General features: G+C 45.9%; 1 protein-coding gene across 8 annotated transcripts in view; it reads right to left on the reverse strand.

The window, feature by feature from the left end:
- The window catches only part of Erg (ETS transcription factor ERG), a 222192-nt gene that overhangs the window by 144389 nt on the left and 54747 nt on the right, over positions 1–23056 (reverse strand). For all 8 annotated transcript variants that reach the window (XM_087575357.1, XM_087575354.1, XM_087575353.1 and 5 more), the window contains 2 exon segments: positions 22572–22673; positions 15846–15933 (listed from right to left, as the gene is read on the reverse strand). In XM_087575357.1, coding sequence (XP_087431483.1) covers positions 15846–15884 — 39 coding nt within the window. In that variant the 5' untranslated portion in view covers positions 15885–15933; positions 22572–22673.

The following is a 23056-nucleotide window of genomic DNA, read 5'->3' on the forward strand; positions in this document are numbered from 1 at the left end:
GAAAGCATTTCTTATGTCTCCATCAAAAGAAACACAATGAGAGGCCCTAGTGGGTTACCAAGAGACAACCTGATCACATCTTTTCCTGGTCATTAGACGATCCAGTCCCTATTTTTGCTTCCCAAGAATTAAAGCATTAAGGGGAAATCCAAGAATTAAAGCATTACGGGGAAATCCAAGAGTAGGTGGCGCAGACTGTGAAGGCGGGGCTGGAGCCTGGCTATCAGTCACCGTCTTGATCTCCTTTCCCACAGATGATCATTTCTTGGGGGTAAGGTTGCGGCCTGGGATGTGGCTCAGTTGATCAAGTGCTTGTGTGTCATGCACGGAACCCCATCAGCATGGAAACTTGGGAGCAGTGATGTTTGTCATCCTGGTACTTGGGATTATAGAATGATCATAAATTTGAGGTCATTCTCAATTACACCACGAGTTCAAGGCCAGCCTGACCTGATAGTACTATGTCTCAAAAAGAAAAGAAAATGAGAATGTGCCCCCATATATACCAAATATAAATAAATAAATAAACAAACAAACAAACAAATAAATGTAAGACATCAAGGAGAGTCCGTTACCCAGCAGAGGCAGTCCATCATTCCTGACTTAGTTCTTCTTTGTGGTGACAATATGACTTCTCCCTGAGCTGACAGCCATTAGGAATAATCTTCTTCTTTAAGTCCCCTGACTATCTGCAGGCCATCTGCCCGTCAGCCTGAGGAGGACTCCAGAGTCTGCCAAGGCCACAGGGTCTGTATTAGTCACCATGATGGGTTGCTGGCGAGCCAGAGAGGCTGCTCCCTCGTTAACCAGTGTCATGGTGGGGCATTCATATCAGCTCTGTCACACAGGCAGCTGTGGCTGATCCTTGGCCAAGCATTTGTTTTTATTGGGTTAGAGAGGGAACATGACATTTTACTCACAGTGCCACGGTGACTGTGAGGCTTCCAGCCCACACACACGTCCAGTTGTGTATGATAGTCATGAACTCATGTCTAATCACCATCAGAATGTCACACTGACTCCCACAGGCCAAGAGAAAATGCTGCCACCAAGGGGGACCGAGGGGTCTCTTGACACTAAAAGAAAGCTAAGAGCTGGAGAGATGGCTCATCGGTTAAGAGCACTGACTGCTCTTCCAGATCCTGAGTTCAATTCCCAGCAACTACATGGTGGCTCACAACCATCTGTAATGGGATCAGGTGCCCTCTTCTGGTGTGTCTGAAGACAAGGACAGTGTACTCCTGTACATAAAATAAATAAATAAATCTTTAAACAAAAAAGAATGCAGAACAGACATGATAAAAAAGAAAGAAAGAAAGCCAAGGTGAACCACCATCTCCCACATTCAAGGGCAGCTCAGGCAGTGTTTATTACATTTAGGGTTCTGTGCCAGTGTGTCCTGTGTCCTGTGTCCTGTGTGCTGTGTCCTGTGTGCTGTGTCCTGTGTCCTGTGTCCTGTGTCCTGTGTCCTGTGTGCTGTGTCCTGGCTCTCAGGTGCTTTTGTTGTATTTTGCTCTGTTTTGTAGAAATTGATTTTACTTGCATGGGCAAAAATATCTGACCGCATATATCTACCATAGGAATCACAGTTTTCTTAGTTCATTAATGCTCTGTGTTCCTGGGAAGATATCACACACACACACACACACACACACACACACACACACACACACATCACACACACACACATCACACACACACACATCACACACACACACATCACACACACACACATCTACTCACCCCAGATAGAGAACCCATGACAGACCAAAGTGCAGATACCATAAACGTCCAATTTGATGAACCAATGAGTGTTACTGGCCTTACTTACAGGAGCAGAAATAACTCTTAAGATAGCTGCATCACCAAAGCCCACCCCATCATGGAGCACACTGCACAGTCGGCAGGCAGCTCAACAGGTTGGAGGGTGTTCTTTCCAGGTGCCTCTGTGGCCTCTTCAGGCACCAGGCTGGTCCGAGTCTTCTTTGCTTCACAGCGGTTCTCTTCCTCCTAGTCTTCCTTCCAACCAACAGGAATCTCGCTCACCTTTACTGCCTCCCCTGGCAGGGACCGGCCTAACGAATCTGGTCAGTTTCAGGGTCTTCCTGAAGCTATTTTGAGTTGTTTATCTATTTTGAGCTGTTTACTTTGCTGCTGAATGAGTTCCCTGCAGGGTGGAATGTTTCAATCTCAGAAGAAACTGCTACACAATTGCACTCAATAGAACAATATTCCAACTCCAGAAACCTGATTAGAATAACCAAAACTGGGAGGACCCCTTGTTGTTGACAACAGATGATTTATTTTATTTTATTTTTTTAGTATTTATGGTCTAATTAAATGCAACAAACTACCCAATATGCACAAAATACTGCATAGCACATGTTTCAAGATAGAAAAATCCATAGACACAAAGCAGGAAAATGGCTACCACCCCCTTAAAATGTAGGTAATTGTTCGGAGCTGAAATCTCAATGGTGACATAGACTACAGTATTCTTTGACAAAACAGAAAAAGTAAAATCAAATTCAACCTTTGCCCCCTCTTGGTTTCCACCTAGTTTTCAAGGCCTCATTACAAAGGAGCAAACGCAAAAATCCACAAACCTCTTGGGAATTGAATCACTGCAAAATTTCACAACACAAACACACACACTCATATACTTACTCAAACACACATTCCCAACACAAGTCACATGCACATGTGCACACACTCGAGCGTAAGGGCATGCGCGTGTGCACAAACACGCACGCGCACACACACACACACACACACACACACACACACACACACACCACTCATGGTTTAACCTTAAAGTTAAAACCTTATTTCATTCCAATAAAGCGGCTTTGAGCCATGAGATACCAAGAACCAAGAGATCTGCAGCAGTGTTTGATGTTTTCATTGTGACCTCCTATGTAAAGCTTGCACTTACCTTCAAGTTTCAAATTTATTCTAGATGTGATGCTCCTTAAACCAACAGACTCCATCACAACATGATTTTTAAAAAATTGACAATTTCATATATCTATTAATGAATTCTCTTAGTTTTAGACCTCATGATTCCCCTTGCTCGATGCTTCCTCCTCCTCACCCCACCCACCTCCTCTTCCTCCTTCCAGCAAGACACCTCAGACTCCCCCCCCATCATGACTCAATGGATTTAATTAAGGTTTAAAATTTTTTTAATTAAATAAATTTTAGAAGCTACATGAGTCTGGAACCATGTTTAAGAGAAGGATATGAACAAAGGTACACCAGCTCCAGGCAGCACATGAGTCTCCTGGTGGCATTTAAAAGATAAGACAGTCCTAACCCATTCTAAGGCTGGTTAAATGCCCGGGGCTGAGACATCTGGATATTGAATTCTTTAATGCCTTCCATGGCTCCTGCAGCCAGGGCCCTGAAGCAGTGAGCTAAGCATCACCTAAAGCTCTTCACAGTTAAGAGAGCTGTGGAATCAAGACCCCATCCTGAGTATCCTGCCAGGAACGAACTATGGCTGTGGACCGCCAGGAACCTCTCCAAGCTTGGAGTTTACCTGCTCTGCAATGGTCTACGACCAAAATCACCTACTCAGCGATATCACAGTGTAGGCTTTCCTATCTAGATGTCTGGTGTACTTTTATATGGCTTGATATTAAGAAGATAAAATGAGAGATGAGGGAGGGAGAGGGAGAGGCGGAGAGGAAGGGGGAGAGAGAGAGAGAGAGAGAGAGAGAGAGAGAGAGAGAGAGAGACTGACTTCAGGATTGTTTTGTATACTCTGCACTTTTGTAGGTATGCTGCAGGACAATGTCGTGGCAGACCATAATTTTAGAATAGATGCTTGTTTGCAACCATGTATCTATTCTCCATTTAAAAAATACATGGAAAGGAAAAGTAGCAACAGTGATGTAAAAAGGACTGCCTCTGTGTATGCACAAACTCCTAGCTACTTTTCCTGAGAGCACAGCAGGAAGCAGACAGGTGCTGGGTGGGAGGGACACAGCCAGGGAGGGGAGGGGAGAGGGGGGAGGGGTAGGAGCCATATTAGATGCAGGGTTCCTTACACTAAGTAAGTCACTGCACTCGATTCTGCTGCCACCAATGAGGGCTGTTGTTTGCTGCACAATGCCACCCTTCAGGAGCCACCGTGTCTTCTATGGCTGCATGATGCCAGCCTTCATCCACAGGGATGTCTTCTGGAAGCTGGGTAGGAAAGTTGTGCCTCACAGCAGCTCATGGGAGGAAGAATGCACTGTCATCCAGGAGCCACTACCGATAGCCATAACCTGCCATCAGTCAGTGCTGTCTGCATTCCTGGCTTCTCAATATACCTCTGAGGTTGCCACTCCCAGATTTGGGGGTCTGTACCTGGTGGCCGTCACTTCATCCAAGGGAGAAAGATTGGTGGGAGCAAGAAGCCCAAGAAACCGGTTTCTGAGCCACAAGGAGGAAAAGTCACTCACTGAACTCAGAGCTGATGAATCAGCTAGACTGATGGCCAGGGATTCTTTTGTGTCTTCCTCCAGCTCCCCCAAAACCAAGTTACCAACATGTAGTACCATCTGCAGTTTTCCACACTCACAGGGTGATGGGGATCTAACCTCAGGTCCTTAGACCTTCAGGACAGCCACTTCACCAATGAGCCACCAACCCGGTCCTGGGCTTCTGAATGGTTCCTGCATTAACAGTTGTAAATGACCAGAAAAGCTCTGGGGTGGATGGACCTGAGCTGCCGCTGGGGTCGGTTTCCTCTAAGCAGGGGAGGAGAGATTCAGTGATCACAAGAAAGGGGTTTATGTGCATATTCTGAGTCTCACTTACTGTGGAAACTCATTCCACACATGTGTCCCAGCACTAATTAAAAAAAATGAGACTGAAGACATGATGTCATATGGACAGCAGGTTTGAGTTTCATTTTTCAAAACAGGGTGAACTCCAATTTCTTCTACTACAGTCCTATAGGGCATTTTACTTTACAAGGCCAGGTGAAACCTTCTAGTCCAGGGCCAGAGGTTATGGAGGGTTTGCTACAAATAGAGAACAGCTTCCCATCACTTTCTGTAAGCTTACATCAGGAGTGGTAAACAGCACCAGCACAGAGTGGGGTGGTGGTTACCATGGCTACCATACCGCTACAAACCTGCAGTCACTCTTTCACAGGAATTCCTTTTTAAATTTTGATTCATATGTCTGAACTTGCCTGTGTGTGTGTGTCTGTATGTGTGTGTGTATGTGTGTGTGTCTGCTGTATGTATGTGTGTATCTGTCTGTATGTCTGTGTCTGTGTATGTGTGTCTGTCTGTATGTGTGTGTATGTGTCTATCTGTGTGCATGTATGTGTGTGTCTGTATGTATGTGTGTATGTATGTATGTTTGTATATATGTGTATTTGTGTGTATATGTGTCTGCATATATGTATGCATGTGTATATGTATTTGTATGTCTATCTGCCTGTATGTGTGTGTCTATATGTATCTATGCATGTATTATGTATATGTGTGTTTTTGTGTGTGTGTCTATATATATGTATGTATTGTGTTTGTATGTGTTTGTATGTGTGTCTCTCTGTATGTGTGTGTGTTTGTGTGTATGTCTGTCAGTTTGTATATGTATGAGTGTATGTATATATATGTGTATGTATATATGTACATGTTTGTATATGTATATATTTGTGTGTCTGTCTGTCTGTATGTCTGTATGTATATATGTGTTTGTGTATGTGTGTATTTGTGTGTGGCTGTGTGTCTGTATCTCTGTGTGTTTGTGTTTCTACGTGTGTACATCTGTGTATGTATATTGTTATACTTGTTTGTGTTTATCTCTGTGTGTGTGTGTGTGTGTGTGTGTGTGTGTGTGACTCACAGAAGTCAGATAAAGGTATTGGGTGCTCCAGAGATGGCAGCTATGAGCCAGCCCGATGACGTGGGTGCCAGGAAATGATCCCAGGTCCTTCATAAAAGCAGCAAGTCCTCTTAACTGCTGAGCCCTCTCTCCAGTCCCGGGAATATAGTTTTAAGCAACACACACACACACACACACACACACAAAGAGAAATGACTGAATTTACTGAGCAGCTATGGAGGTGCAAGGACAGCAAACAATGAAGAGGGCCATCTTGGTTGTTTATGATTGTTTGCTAATCATGCTTATGTCACGATTATCTCGATGAATAATCCAACACACCAAGACTCACTTAGAGGAAATGCAGTCGTGCCCATCATGGCCGTGAGCATATGAAACACCAACAGGGAGAGAGATGGGTGATGAGAACCACAAGGGATGGAGAGTCAGGCTCCTGTGCATCCAGGGGCAGAGAAGCAGCTGCTATCCTGTGAAGATGGCTGGTTTCCTACACAGGAGCATGTGGTCACCAGACACTGAAGAAACTGCCCGTTTCTTAAAACCTCAAAGATCCAAGTTGGAAAGATGTGGTGCAGAAGGTGCAGGACCAGAACGACGTGCCCATGGGAGGATTCTACTTCCATTTTTTTCGAATTCTCAAACTCTCTTGGAAGCAGAAGGTTGGGGCAGGGGGCTGGCAGCGCATGGATGCCTCCCTGTGGCCCACGATGAGCAGAGATCATCCTACTCTCTAGGAATATGGAGTGGAGGACAGACCCCTCCCTTCAGGTCCCACTCCACTGGAATCATGAAGCCCACAGGGGCATGCACAGTATGAGGCACACAGCTGCATCTGCCCAGAGACTGAATGCTGGACTTCAGTGTTCAGGAGTAAAGGTCCACATGGTGACCACCATGATTTAGGTGCGCAGGCTTGAGGTGCAGCTAACCAATGACAGGCTTAACCAAGTTACCTTAAATAACGCTGGAGGCAAATGGTAGAAAGTTGAATAAAAAAAACTTTATTCAGTGGGTCAAACCCTATAAACAAAAGATTTAAGTTATCAGTTCATTAAACATTCCAGTTTTGACTGTGGTGGCATTGGTGTTGAGGGCTATCCAGCTGCAAGCGACCCAACACCAGCATGTGACTTGAAATGCTCTGCCAGCGGGCAGCTAATTAATGTGCTGTCAATGTCATGGTTTAACCAAATAATTAGGTGTATATACCAGTGTCCAGCTTCAAGTGAAATCTAAGTACGACTGATTGTCACAAGAGCAATGACGGGGACACAGAGCAAAGTAGGAATGCGTTCAATCGATCAATATAGTGTCCTATGAATTAAAAGGCTCCCTGAAGCACACAAGTTTTTGTAATAGTCAAAAAGTAACAGTGTTGAAAGAAAGTAATGTCATTTTTCTTCATACCTGGGACCATGTTTCTTCACGGGGTATGTTTTATGTAACATACGGCTTCCTGGTTTTGCTTCTTCAAATCTCACGTCTGAGAAATGAAGCCTTGATTCTGGAATATCCCAGTCCCACGGGAGACTGAGGAGCAAGAACGACACAGCGCTCTGTCCAAACCACTCAGATTAAAAACTATCTTCTCGGGTCTGTGGAGATGGCTCAGTCAACACAGTAACTGCCACCCACGCATGAACAAGGCTCGAATTCCCAGCATCCATGGAACCCTAGTGATAGGAAGCTGAGGAGGGCGATTCCTGGAGGTAACTGGTCTGGCTCGTTCAGAGAGTCTCCAAGCTGTAGTTGAAGGCTCTGTCTCAAAAAATAAGGTGGCAGAAGCCTGAAAAAGGTACCTCACACCTCAATATGCATGTACACATGCATGCACATGCCCCTTCTCTTACTTCCTAGTTATCTTCGTTCATTGATAACATACGCTAAGTATTCACTAATCCAAAAGCCTAAAATCTAGAATGCTCCAAAGTCAGAGAGGTTTGAGTGTACACACAGCATTACAAATCTACATAATAGTGGGAAATCCTTCACCTGACTCCAGGGTAGTTAACTGTCAGACCTCAAATGTAGGAAGAACATCACATAAGGTTTTCTTCATAGTATATGTGTAAATGAAGTAAAAAGATGAATTCCGTGTTTAGACTTGAGTCCTATCCCCAGATAGCTCAGTGTGAGTGTCTGTATATTCCAAATCCAAAAGTAATCTGAAATCTAAAATGGTCTAAGATGCTGTCCTTCTGAAACACAGCATCTTGGGTAGAAGGCATTCTATCCAAGACTTTTTGTATTTTTATGTAATTTTGTATATAATATTTTTATCATTATATATATTTTTTCATTCTTTATTTTTCTTTATTTTTATTTTAAATTTAAATATATACTCAATCTATATATATTATATATAATTTTTGATAATTTTTATAATTCTTTTTGTATATAATAAGCATTTTGTATATAATTCTTGCAGCACAACCTCTCTCTCAGGCCAGATGAGATGGAGATGGTGGGGTGGGGGTTCAGGAGCAAACCACACCACTCTTGATCTTCCCTGCAGACTCTGGGCCAGTTCTGTGCATGTGATAAAAGATGTAAGACTTTTATCATCATCACCTCCCACAGGAACGAAGCGTAGACACAGAGCCCTGCTGGGACCTCTCCTGTCAGAGTCAGGAAAGACTTTTTGACTCTTGACTGTGTTGCTATGACACACACACACACACACACACACACACACACACACACACAACACACAACACACACAAAATACACACACACACACAACACACACACACTCTCACACATGCGCGCGCGCGCATGCACACACACACACACACACACACATACACAATGTGTTTTAAACCTTCATTTTAAAACAAATTTCCTGAGCCTTACATGACAAAAGCCACACTGGTCTTCGGTCTCAAACTCAGCTTAACAATCATCATCATCATCATCATCATCATCGTCGTCGTCATCATCATCATCATCATCGTTAACAGTTCACAATACTAATGAGAAAGCCTATAAGTGGGTGTTGTTGGTTATTTGGAGGTGTTGATAACAGAAATGAGGCAGCAGTATAACGTTCATGTTTAAAAGAGTAAACAGCACTCCCCAGAACAATCTGCAGAGGATCACTAAAGAACTAATAGCCAAGCTTTCTTCAATCTGTTTACTTCTTAAAACACTCTCAGAAAAACGGACACTCTCGATTAGGCAAAACTCCACCAGAATTTTCATTCGGCCTTGGAATTTGGCTATCCGTGTATAAAGGAACTTTCCCTGCTTTTTACGGTCCCTGCTGCTTTGGGACAAACTTCAACATCTGGACACCAGAACCGAAGAGGCAAAATCCACGGAGACATATGTGCAATTTTATGCTTGTAAATCCTCTGGCTTGGGGTGGGGTGGGGGTGCATACTGGTGCTTCTTACCCACAGAAACCTCAGAGGGTTCATCAGCCGTATCCAGAGACGAAATAATGTGCACGCTCACAAAGCTCACGGAGCGAGTGCAGCCCAGCAGCACCAGGTAGCTACTGAACGGTGGCCTGCTTCTTAACAAACGTTCCGCTGAGCAGCCTTGTTCTGCAAGACCAGACTGCAGCCTGCCGACCTGTCCTCCCTGCTGAACAGAAATCCGAGTGTGCCCTGGATAATCTCTCTTCAAGCATAGCCATCACTCAGGGGGACATCTAAAGGGGTCCTCACTGGTTTCCTTTGTTCAGTTTTGTTTTGGTCTAGAGCTGGGTAGGAATGAGAATTTGTTTTGGGCTTTCCTTTACCACAGAGGCTCCTCAGCGGGGTGCCAGTCCCCCAGGGCAGCCTGGTGCACGGCTCACAGTTAGTCTGTGAACACATCAAAGCGTTGGTAACTGTGCACAGTCTGGGAGGAAAGGGGGAGCATTCACTACATTTCGAAAGAGGTCCGAGACTCAACTGAAGGGTTAAAATTTCTAAAAGTTAGTCATGAACAAAGTCCAGACATGCCTGAGAGAATTTGAGATAGGGCTCACCGGCCCGACTATCAGCTCCCAAGGACACTGGCCATCTGGAGCCACCCCCTCCCCTTCCTTCACTCCCTGCTGCAGTGAGATGAGGTGCCCTGCCCACATTGCTGAGGTGCTAGATTACACGTATGCTTTGTTGATGTAACTCCGTGCCAAAAGTAACTGTACACCCTTTGTATTAGCCAATTGTGTGGATCCACACGAAACCCCTGGCTTTCCCTATATAAGCTCCTGCCTAGAGAGGTTCGGGGCTTGACTCAATCTCCTGTGTGGGATACGTGTCAGCCCGAGATCTCGTAAATAAAACTGCCTCTTGCTGATTACATCAAGACCGGCTACTCGTGTTTCCTGGGGGTACCCCAACCCGTGACTAGAGCGAGAGTCTCCCCAAGTTTGGGGGTCTTTCACAACGTGTTCAGAGGCATCATCAAGCTATGCAAAGGCATGTTGGTAACTGAAGTGGGCAGACAGGAGGAAGCTGCATTGCACAGAGTTCCTAGGACAGCTGTGGTCCATACAGTGACCTGTGGGGTGGCAAGGGAACAGGCAAATGATGGTGCTCTTGTGAGATTTCCGTGGACCAAGAAGATCTCTATGGCTGGCTCATAAAGCCACAGTACACATTATTTCCGCACTCGTAGTGATGGTCACAGTACCAAGCCAAGCAGGCTGCCAGCCGCCTCGCAGTAGAGCACATGTAACTAGAGATGACTGTAAGGACTGCTACCAGCTTCCACACTGACTAATCCGCACCAGCACTTAGAGGGTTCGCCTCTACTTCGTTGAAGGAAGGACCATGTTAGCGTCTCACATCTGCAGCCCTGTGTATCTGGAGTTAGCCACATCCCTTGAATGAATGAAGATGTCACATATGGCCATCTAGGACGCTCTACGACACTGTGGTGAGCAGCCAGCTCGGGGCTGTAGCAGCATGCAGATACCTGGACATGATGCTCTGGAAACTTCAAAACTATGGAGCTGGGAAAGTGGCAAGTGGTTGTCAGCCGTTAGGAAAGGAGAGGGGAGGTAGAGCCTGGGACAAGCTGAATCCGGTCTCATTGAGAGCAAGGGTTGAGTGTACCTGAGGGGTTTGAGGGGGAAAGCCTTCCACCGGAGTCTTAGGTATGGCTCTTTAAGACAAAGGCCTTTCCCACAGTGATCCTCAATGAAGCAGCTGCAAGGCCATCCTTGCTTGTTCATACTGGTTTATTTGGTGGCGGATGTGAATGTGTATACTTTATTCAGGGTGGATCCTTTTGTGGAAGGCATACCCAGTAAGGGAAGCTCATTGGTTGAAGGCTCAGGGCTATCTAGACAACTCCTTAGCATGGAAAATAACTCCAGGTGTTTGTGCTACTGTGACTCCATACCCATGGCCCTCAATGGGATGTCATGGTTACGTGTTCCAGGGCAGGTAGAGGCAGGCGGGGGTGGGGGTGGGGGTGGGGGTGGGGGTGGGGGTGGGATGACTCCACTCCTGCCATTCTCAATCTGAGAATCAGAGGGTTTGAGCTCATTCAGCTTTACCATTTTTTAAATCCCTGTCTGCCTAGTAACGAGGTCCCATGTGCCCTACAGAGTAGAAGATCTTCAGAGCAGTGCACACACTCTAGGCAACCCTGTAGAGGGGATGCATAGCCTCACTCGTGTGCCCACCACACCCACAGAACAATCAAGATGAAGATGTGCTGACGTGGGTCCAAAATCGCAAAAAATGGGTCTCTCCGGTATAAGGCACAGATGATAGACTGACAAGGTAGATAGATGATAGACAGACAGAGAGACAAGGTAGACAGACAGAGCTAGGTGATGATAGACAGACAGCAAACAATATACTGACAAGGTAGATAGACAAGGTAAATAGATGATAGATTATAAATAGATGATAAATAGACAAACAAGGTAGATAGACTATAGACAGGGTAGATAGATGATAGATAGATAGACAGACAGACAGAGAAGATAGACAAACTAAGTAGGTAATAGACAAGGTAGATGGATGGATGGATGAATGGACGGATGGACAGACTGACACACACAGACTGACAAAGTAGACAGACAGGTCATGATAGATGATGGACTGACAAGGTACACAGATGATAGACAGACAAGATATATAGATGATAGATTATAAATAAATGATAAATAGATGATAGACAGGCGAGGTAGGTAGGTAGATAGATAAATAGACAAACAGACAGACAAAGAGAGATAAGGTAGACAGACAGAGATAGGTGACGATAGATAGACAATGACTGATAAGGTAGATGATAGAGAGACAGACAAACAAGATACATAGATGATAGACTATAGATGGATGATAGATGGACAACAGATAGATGATGATAGATATGAGATAGATGGTAGATAGACAGATAAGAGGCAGCTGTAGCTGGTAAGACAGAGAATACAGATCAATACACACAGATATACAGCCCCTCTGGCTCCCAGAAAACAGTAAGAGCGTCACTTTCCCTCATGTATCTCACCCATGCCTGTCTCCAGCACACTTTCCTTGGTCAACACACATTGTTTACTACAGGTAAAGGTTCCTGCACTGGGATTTCACAAACTGACTCTGAGAGGCCCAAGAACGGAGCTCTGTCTACATTTGCCAAGACATAGGGCCTTTGAGAACACGCTATCCTGCTACACAGTGGTTGTATGGCTAAATTATGTTTAGAAAGGAGGAGGGGAGTGCAGCTGCAGGGTGAATGCTGGATTCTGTTACGGAACAAAACAAGATCTCTCAGTACTCTTCATTGCAACGACGTCCTTAATTCAATCAATCTACCGTAGGCAAAGCACAGATCGAGATTTTAAAAGCTTTCTGTGATTTAGATAAGTCAGGCACATAGACAGATCTCTGGGTGGTAAACATTACTCCTTCCCAACGGGACTGAGGACAAACAGGACATCAAAGAACCCAGAGAAGGCAGAGCCCTGGCACCGGCAGGAGCTCCTGCCAGGGAGGGAAGAAGACTGGACAGGAATGACAGTCACCTCCAAGCATAACCTCTTCTCACAAGTCTGGCTGGTTTCCTGTGCTAATCACCGAGGCCATGGATGGCTGTGGCAGGAAGAGCAGCAAACACTGCTGCTACATTTGTTGCTTTGCCCTGCACACACCACACAGCCCCAGAGCTAAAAGCCTGGATCTGGTGTGCTCCCTAGCTCTTGTTTGTCTGTGAATGTTCATCAGCTGATGGTTCTTAAAATAGAATATGCCTGCTTTCCTTCCAATTCACAGCACTAACATAAACAAATAAAAATATTTGTCTCATGAAACACCAAAAGGAAAACCCAGGTGGTGGTGTATGCCTTTGATCTAGCACTCCGGAGGTAGAAGCAGGTGGATCTCTGAGTTCAAGTCAGCCTGGTCTACAGAGCAAGTTCCAGGACAGCCAGGGCTACACAGAGAAACTGTCTTGAAAACAAACAAACAATAACAACATCAGAAACCACAAAGCTGAAAAGTAGTGGAGGAGAAAGAAAACACAGTGTGGTGTGGGAAGGGAGAGTGGTCAGGGGGAAAGGAAGGGGCTCTGGAAATGCCAGGGAAGGACATCATCAAAGTACAACACACGAAGTTCTCAACTCGCAAAACTATTATTTTGTAAAAAGACAAGACTAAAAGGGAATATTGCCACTGTCAGCCCTTGGCGGACAAGCATCTCTCTCTCTCTCTCTCTCTCTCTCTCTCTCTCTCTTTCTCTCTCTCTCTCTCTCTCTCTCTCTCTCTCTCTGTGTGTGTGTGTGTGTGTGTGTGTGTGTGTGTGTATAAAGAGGTGACCTCTGTCACAGGATTACCTAAGATCATCAGGAAACACAGATATTTACATTATGATTCATAACAGTGGCAAAATTAGTTACAATGTAGCAATGAAATGACTATGGTTGGCGTCACCACAACATGAAGAACTGTATTAAAGGACCCCAGTGTTAGGAAGGTTGAGAACTGCTTTAGGGGATTTTTAGAGTTTTAAATGTGGAATATTCTTGCTGACTTTTTTAATTCAATGTTTAGGAATTGTCCGTGCAGATACATGTCTAAGGTAGATATTTACAGCTTGTACACACTCATACCCAAGGCATTGCTTTATGTTTTCCCCTGTGGTAGCCTGTGGCCACACATATGTAAGATACTCAGTCCCCAGGGCATTGCTTCATGTCTTCTCCAGTGTCTTCTCTGCTATACAATATGCCGTATTTATCCTTTCCCGGGTTGACAGACATTTCGGTTGTTTCTATAGTCTTCTGTCACAGTTTCATGCTGCTTACATGCAGCAAGGTTAAATATTAAAACTTGACAACAGCTCTGCCATATTCCTTCATTTTGTAGCTCATGACCTTACCTGACCAAAACAACAACTTGGAGTCTCATAGACTTTGGAGGCCCCCTAGGCCCCTTGCTCCTAAACCTAGCCTCCTAGCTTCAAGATCAGACAGTGCTGCTTTGTCTAGATCGCTTCCATGTTGCAAATGTTGTAAATGTTGCAAATGTTGCAAATACACCTGTCCCTTGTTTGTTTTTCCCCATACAAAAAGAAAAAAAAAAAACTGGTTCTGAGGACTGCCCTCCGTTGTTGTGTCCCTGATTAGTCAGTCATGGAATGTGTTCCAAATCATTGATACCTGACTGAGATTGGTGTCTGAATGCATCGTGTGGCTATTCCTGGACCCAAATGACTATATTTGGGGCACCCTGCTGAATGACAGATAGGAGGCTTCACGGAGATACACCATTTTGTGCTTGCACTGTGCCACATGCAAAACCATCTGAGGTAAAGTGAGCAGAGCTGTCTGCCGCGCTCCTAATGAGTGAAGTTAGAAGTCCAGAATCTGGGGTTTTAGGGAAAATGCAGAAGAAAACCTGTTCCTCTAGCACGCTGTCAGGAACGGCATCTGCATCCGACCCAAGTCCAGGAGAAACAATTCGATTTGCAACTGATGGGAAATGAGCAGGTTCGTAAGGAATCAGTCCTTGGTGAGAGTCTTTCTCTTTCACCGGCAGCAACAACAGCCCGGAGCAAGTGTGACCTCATAAGTGTGACTTCACGTCACCAAATCACCTCTCCAAAACAAGAACAGTTTGAGTGGAAATTTAGAAGAAAAAAAAAAAAAAAAACCTCTGTTATTGGGACCGAGATGGCTCAGCTGGTAAAGTCAGCTGACAACTGACTCAGTGTTATTCAGGAATAAAAATATAATTTTTAAAAAAATGTTAAACTAGTACACATGCAGACAGTCTATTGGAATAAGATAGCCCACACCACCATTATTTTTCTGTAGCTAGCCTTTATTTGTGTCGAATGTACTAAAATCGTCATTGCATCACCCTACCGAGTGAGGCAGGACGAATCTGCACCTGAGGATGACAGGGGACGGGAGGCTCCCCATACCCTGCTCCCTTCCTTCATCCCCTGAGCCTCAGGTGGGAATGTAAGAGCATGGCTGTCAGGTGTGGGGCACTCCTGGAGGATCAGCATGCTGACAGGAACTCACATTAGAACACTGAAATCCAGCAATTCACCTCTAGTCTCTTCCTACATGATCCCACGCAGGTAGAATAAAAATAGAGCAGGCCCCTGTTTTCCCACAAAGGCGCGGAGAGTGAAGGTTTTCAGTTTGGGACCAGACACCCTTGCTGCAAATACTCAACTCCACCACGGACTCCACCACCGTGTGCAGCAACAAGTACCAGATAAATGAGGTCATCTTCCAACCTCCAAAAGAACACTGCAGGCAACACAAGTCTGCACTCAGACACACATCATCATAATAAATAAATAAACTTCAAAACCGTATCTACATCCATGACTTGTAAATTTCACGCAATTCATGTGTGTCATAAAACGGTTTCTAGTATTTAAAACTGTGAAAGCCATTTCCTTAGCTCCCAGTAAGCCGGAGTCCGTCCTTGCTTTTGTTGCTTAGAGCCCGTGTTAGTTGATACAAGGCCGGCCACCATGACGGTAACACTAAAGAGGAAGCAGGAGCTATCTCCCAGCAGAATGGAGCTTACCTTAATCTGAGCTTCTGGGTCAGGAACAGTCTGGATCATGACCTTCAGCAGGCCAGCTCCCTCACCAGCCGTGTAGAACCCGGGACAGCTACAAGACAGAAAGGGAAACAGGATTCTAAACAATGCCCTTTCCGGCTTCTATTCCCCAGTAAAACCTCACAGAAGACAGTGTCTTTAGAGATGCTTGGCTATGCACTGGGTGGGTCTGCCACAGAGCATCCTCATGTGTGGGACTGTGAAAGGCACCCTGGTTCCCGGTTGAGCAAAGGCTTGAAACCCTGGTTACCCTAAAAGAGAGAGTAGGTGTTTTGCTTGAAAAACCAGGCCAGTCACTAGCCCGAAACCCTCCATAGATTTGTGGCCATTTGTGGTCACGTAAGGGCAATGCCCCAACCTCCTTCACTGGTAGAGGATGTGACCACAGGTCACGTAGGCTCAAGACAGATCTCCATTAAAATGAGGTACCTAATGGCCTGGAGGCTTAGCCAATGAACTTTCCTTCCCAGACACTCCTCCCTACAAAAGGTATTTAATCTCAGACCAACCTTGAGAAGTGGGGTATGGCTTTACTCATCCACTTTTGGCCATGACAATAAAGGTCTTAAAACCATGGACTGTTTATTTCCATCAGGATCTGCTGTGGGAAGCCGTAGAGAGGCCTTCGCCTACAGAGCCACCATCTAATCTCCCATAGAAGACCTCCCTGAACTCCCAGCCACCTCCACCACCAAGCCTGCGCCTGCCATCATCCAGCCAAGAACACTCCCTGCTGGACTTCCCCCCTTTTTTCTTCAGCCCCAGGCTAGATCCAGCCTGTGGGCCCTGACTCCATTCTCAGCTCTTCTGTGGCGTCCCACTGGCGCCTGGAAGCCCAAGAGCCTGAGAACCAGATGGCCCAGACCTCCTTGCAGGCCTAGGGACCCCCAAGCCAACTCCAGCTATGTCCTGCTCCCAGACTGCGCTTCCCCACACCCGGGAGCAGTGTCCCACAGCTTCCTTAAGCACAGTCAACTTCCTGTGCCCTGCCTACCAGAGAGGCCCTATGACAGAGTGGACTCCAGACCCCCTACAGTAACCCTACACTCAGGTGAATGGGGTCCTTCCCTGTCATCAATGACACTCACTTTCAGCCACAACAGAACTCAGCCCACAAGTCCAGAAGAAACTGCCCAGCGCTTATCTTGAAATGGCCCACATCACCAAAAAAAAGAGCAGTGACATGATGTTCTACCCCCAGTGATGAAGGACAACGTGAAGTGGACATTTCACAATGACTGAAAGAGAGGAATTTGATGCAGAGAAAGGCAAATGCTTGCAGTGACTGACATGGACAGTGCCCTGACCACTGAACTTCACACCTGTGTACTTCAATACCACACCAGAACCAACGACTGGGTGTGATTGTGTCTCCCAGCCATAAAGGTACGTGTTTAGAGAAATGACTGACACCACACGCAATTCACATACCCTACATTACACGATCAGCACTGATGAGCCTTTGAGTGGTGACATTAAACAAAATGCAGGGTGTTTCCTGTATTAATAAAGAATGAGCTTGAGAAGTTCAATCGAAAATTAAAGCAACCTATACATCCCTCTGCGTTTCATTATTAAGTTCGTTTTGTTTTGTTTTTGAGGCAGGATCTTACATACCAGAGACTGGCCTTGAACTCTTGACCATCCTGCCTCCTCCTCCTCCTTCCAAGTGCTGGGATGACAGCTATGCACCAGCCCATCCTCTGCTGTTGAGCTCTTAAAGGCACAGCTACTATTTCAAACACTCAGTGCCAACCTCCAGGCTAAGGACCACAAAGGCCTTTGTCCTCTTCATCTTGGTTTTGACTCTGAGAGATCATCCTGGTAAGGTCATACAGGCTTGACCAGGGATAGCTCTGCCCAGTATCCCCCACTGATGTGCAACAGAACCAGGACTCAGGTCAGACTGGCCATCTTACTCCCAACGCCAGCATCCTGGTTCCATTACTTTTGAGTAACAGATACCCTGGACCAAAGCAAGTCTGTGACAGAAAGGATACCTGGTTGGCTTGCACATCCAGATCACAGTCCCTCATCAGAGAACTCAAGGTGGGCATTCAAAGCAGGAGCCTGAAAGCAAGCCTGCTCACACTCCTTCCCAAAGGACTGTGGGGCAAACGCGTGCTGGGTGTTTTAAGTCATCCGGAGGAGGAGTGGCCTACAGCATCACATTTTTGTGACAGCAGGCTCATACTGAGCCCTGAATAGTCAAGTTTCTAAAGTCTCCCTTGAAGTTTTTCCAGCCAGAGCCATAAGACAAGAGCCGTCGATGAAAGTGAGAAGAAACTGATGTCGTCTCAACACAGACGCCCTGTTTCCAGTCAGAGTTCACAGACTAAATAGCAAGGGAATGAGATGAACACCAACACTTCCCTCCCCGTCTCCTACCACTGCCACCATGCCTTCCCTGACAGGTGCACCCTCAAAGTTCCTCCTGCTGCCTTCCCGTGCCCTCCTCTGCCTTCCCTGCCATGCGCATCCTCAGAGCTCAAGCCAAACTCTTCTTCTGTAAATTGCTCTAGTCAGGTATTTTTTTGCCACAGCAATGGGGAAAGTAACCAATATGGCCATCTTTCCAGTCCCAGAGAAACACCCAGAATCTGCCTAAAGTGATAGGTGGCAGGCAAGGCAGGCATCTACTCAAAGACAAACAGTAGCTATGGGTCCCCAGCACCCTATGGCTTAAGTTTTGAGTAGATGCACAGCCAGACTCTAGAAGCCTTGGCAGAAGGGCTCTCCCCGAGCACAGGGGCAGAGTTGGGTGAGGGATGGGAAGCAGGTCTCCTTCTCCCTCCTTAGAAACCCAGGAAGTTCAATGGGTACTCATCCATAAAATGGGAAAACGCTACTGTAGCATACATCTGCGCTGTAGATACATCATAGGAATGCACTTGCTCTTTCCCAATTCCTGGCATGGATCTTCTTCCAACCTTGGAATTCCCTAAGCAAGGAGCATCCTTTGTCCTAAATTGAAGACCCTTGGTGGGCCTGGTTATTGTAGCAGTTCCTCCCATTCTTGAGCTCCGGGAGTCATCTCAGTGAGGTATTGAAACCAAAAGTGAGTTATTCCTGGGTACCCCAGGATGTGTAATCAAGTCGGGGCCGAGTATGAGTCTGTGGAGTCTCAACTGGTATCTGAAATGAGGACAGCTGCAGGAACTGAGCCCCGGACTCCATGGCACTGGATGCTAACTCCAGGGAGTTGGTGGCAGCAAACTGAACTGGCAGAATCTTGGTTCATGTCCGGGTATCAGATAATTGAGTGTGGTTGACAGAAACTGGGTATTTACTGTCTGGAAACAAACAGAGCAAACAGCCTTTGTCTCCTCCCACCAGTGTAGATTGGAGACTTGGCTGGAATCTACCCTCACTGGTGGGTATCTGGATTGAGCTTTCTCTGTGCACCCTTGCAGGCACTTGGGAGGGGAGGTGTGGTAAGCTGTGAAACCTCGCAGGATGCAAGGCACATAGCATTTATTAGGAAGGGGAAACTTATGACATGAACAAAAGGAAAAACCAGGCAGGGGAGATGGCTCAGTGGGTAAAGTTCTTACTCCCAGGCATGCAGAGTGGAGCTCAGAGACTGAGACCTAAGTAAATGTCAAGACCATGGGCACATCATCCTGTGCTCAGAAGACAGAGATGGGATCACACACACACACACACACACACACACACACACACACACACACACACGTTAGCTGACTAGCCAGACAGGCCATATCAGAAAGTTCTGGGCTCAGCTAAGAGACTCCATCTCAAAAGATTAAATGGAGATGGATTGAGGAAGGTTCCCAATGTCAACTTGAAGCTTCCACACGCTTGCACACAGGTAAAAATGTACACTCACACATATGCATAGACCATACAAATACATATGAAATAAAAAGCAAAATACTTCCCAAGTAGATGATTTTGAGTGAACAAAATGTTGTTACCTGAAGAAAAAAATATATATAATATGATATATGATATATAACATATAATCTGCTATTTTTTTGTAAGGGCCCTTTGTCACTTTTTTCAATTTTAAGCTAACTAGTCATCAAGGGAAGATAGTTTAGGCAAAGCAGTCCATAGCAACGAAGACCAGGAAGCTCTAACAGAGCTGGCCTGGGTCTGTTTGTTCTGGGTCAGGGAGTAGCAGGCATGTCAGTCTCTAACCACAACACAGTTGCCTAAAATCTGCTGATGCCTGACTCCTGCCAAGAGCATCAGCACCCACTGGTCCTAGGCTGGAACCTCCCAGGAAGACAGTGGGAGACAGGGGACCCCTGGGACCACAGCTTGTGCAGCTATAGAGAAAGCCCACTGAGAGTGAGGCCAGCCTTGCTCCATGCCTCCTCTGCTGGCTCTAGTGCCAGCAATGGTATTTACCCAGGAACAAGAAGGTCCTATGAGATAAAGCATGAGTTAAGGCTGGGTCTCAAGTTTGGGTCACTGGGAGCCTTTAGAAGGGTCTAGAAGGAGACTGTCAGGAAGCATGCTACTGAAGGAGATATTGAAATCCCAGTTCCCCCTCATCTCTTCATTTGTTTTCTGGCAACCATATCCTAAGAAGCTTCTCTACCACATGCTCCCACCACGATGCACTAGACTTCCACAGGCTGAGAGCAATAGGGTCAAGAGACATGGGTTAAAACCTCTAAATCTGTGAGCCAAATGACTCTTCCCTCCTTTGAAGGTCACTTCTCAGCATTTTTGTTTTGTCCCCATAATAGAAAGCACGAATGGCAGCTCAGGAGAAGCCAGAGAAAGTACAAGAATCTCTGTGTGCTATTCATTCATCAAAACCCGGGGGCGTCTTCGGAGGAAACGGCATGTCTTTGTAACTATGAATAAACATACCCACTGCTGGGATTTGTCTTGTGTCATTTCCCCTGTCCCCTGTTTACGTGTTGGAGTCCTAACTACCAGTTCCCGGGAGTCTGTCTGTGGTTGGAGACCGGGGCTTTATATGGAGGATGAAATTAAAATGATTGCTTCACCCAGTATATTTAGTGTTCTTATAAAAAGAACACCAGGGCTAAGGAGAGGGCCCAACAGTTAAAATGCTTGCTGCACACGTGTGTATGCAGAAGAGAAGTCAGATCCCTGGATTCCACATAAATATCAGGTAAGCTTGGTGAAACTGACTATGATTCCATGCAGGGTGGGCTGGTTAGCTAGACCAGCTGTGTGAGGGAATGCTGTGTTGACCTGAGAGACTCCGCCTCAGTGAATATGCTGGTGATGGATTGAAGAAGACTCTCGATATCCACCTCAGGCTTCCACATGCATGAGCATACACATGAATGTGCACCACACATGTGGAAGCCCCACACGAGAACTTACATATATCCAAGTACTCAGAATACGCACACACACACCCACACATACACACACACACACACACACACACACATGTAAACACAGAGAGAGAGAGAGAGAGAGAGAGAGAGAGAGAGTGTGTTTGACCTTCATCAAGGAAAGATCTGAAGATAGACACACACACCCCCAAAACAAAGGAGGCCCAGCACAGATGGTCCCCCAGAACCGGTCTCCCCACACCTTCATCTTGAACTTCCAACCCAGAGAACTATGAGAACAATACCTTTCTGCTGTGTAAACCATCCAGTCTCCGGTATTTTGTTACAGCAGCATTAGGTGGCTTGCATCATTCCGCACAACAATAACAGCTCCTGAACAGCAGAAGCCTCTGGCAGGGCATGGCCAGATGTCATATGGCTGTTGTGATTACAGTATTTCTTCCTACAGCAACTGCTCAGAGCAGGTCCCAAGCATTATGCAATTAATACACACACACACACACACACACACACACACACACACACACACACACAGGGGTGTGCCCCGCCTGTGAAATGCTGTCTTCATGTCACTTTGTCATTTCTGATTTTGTTAGACAATTAGTCCACCGAGACTCATTCTTGGCTGTCTGGAAGGGAGACTGCTCTTGAATTGTATGAAATACCTGCCTTTGTAGGGGCACAAAAGCATTTGTGGACACAGTCCCAGGCCCTCAAGCTCTTCCTCGGGGGCAGAGGGAATTAAGGTAGTGGATGAAGGAGAGACTTGGAACAGGAGTAACAGTGACAACTCTAAAATCCGTGTGTGGGAAGGAACCATACTGGGACAGAGCATGTGGTTTGGGGAAAGTAGCCAGCAGTGTCTGTGGAGGTCTGGAACCACAAATACTAAATATTTACATGTGTACCCTTTGCTTAAGAAAATCTTAACCTGGGGGTGGTCTATTAGAATAAAATTCATCATTGTTACAATAAAATACCCGAAGCAGACTGTTATAAATGAATGGTTTTGTTTTATAGACCATAGTGGTGGATGTTGGAAGTCTAAACCTGTCATAGATCTGAGTAAGGGGCCCTGGGTCCTTTTCTCTGTCGCTGTCGTGAGAGATGTATCATTGCACAGTCTCTAAACTCATCCTTATAAAGCCTCTCAGACTCAGGCAAGGGGGTGTCAGCCTAATGATGCAATCTGATTTGTGCCTTCCTGGAGGCTCTGCCCCTAACTACCACATGCAGACACCCCCAGCCTCTCAGAACTCCTGACAGACAAAAACCCGCTCAGGAGACTAAACTGAGCTTCCAGTGATGAGCTGTGTTCAAACAACAATGGAGGTGTCGGCTTTTGTGTGCCGCCATCGTCTTCATCGTCTTTAACGTTTACCTCTGATTGTCCTTGGTTTCGCCATCCTTTCTCTCTGGGAGTCATTTGTCTTGCTCTTGACCAACACAGCTTTTCTCAGGTCACCAAAGATCTTAGAACAACCTGAAATTAAATTTGAAACTTTAAACCTCCTTTCCCCAAATATGAATAAGATTACCTGTACTGGCAAATTCTATTCCTTAAAACATTATTTTAAAATATCCTTAAAGGGTGGGGGCGGTGCAGGGGATTTGAAATCCCTCCCTTAGAGGCATTCCACTCTTGTGAGGAAAACTGGGGTTTGAAGTAGGACATTTTGGCAATAAGATGTAGGAGGGGAAGCCTGAGGCAAACAGGCTTGTAGAGAAGGTGCTCGAGATTCCCATCTCTGAGAGCCCCCCGGCATTAATACCAATGGCTTCCAGGGCCATTGCTCTAGAATGTTCTCTGCTCAAAACAGAATCAGTGCTCATCAAACAGCCCAGAAAGGTGAGCGAGAGGGAACT

The sequence above is a fragment of the Rattus norvegicus genome, chromosome 11 (assembly GCF_021556685.1).
Source record: "Rattus norvegicus strain SHRSP/BbbUtx chromosome 11, alternate assembly SHRSP_T2T, whole genome shotgun sequence".
Taxonomy (NCBI): Eukaryota; Metazoa; Chordata; class Mammalia; order Rodentia; family Muridae; genus Rattus; species Rattus norvegicus.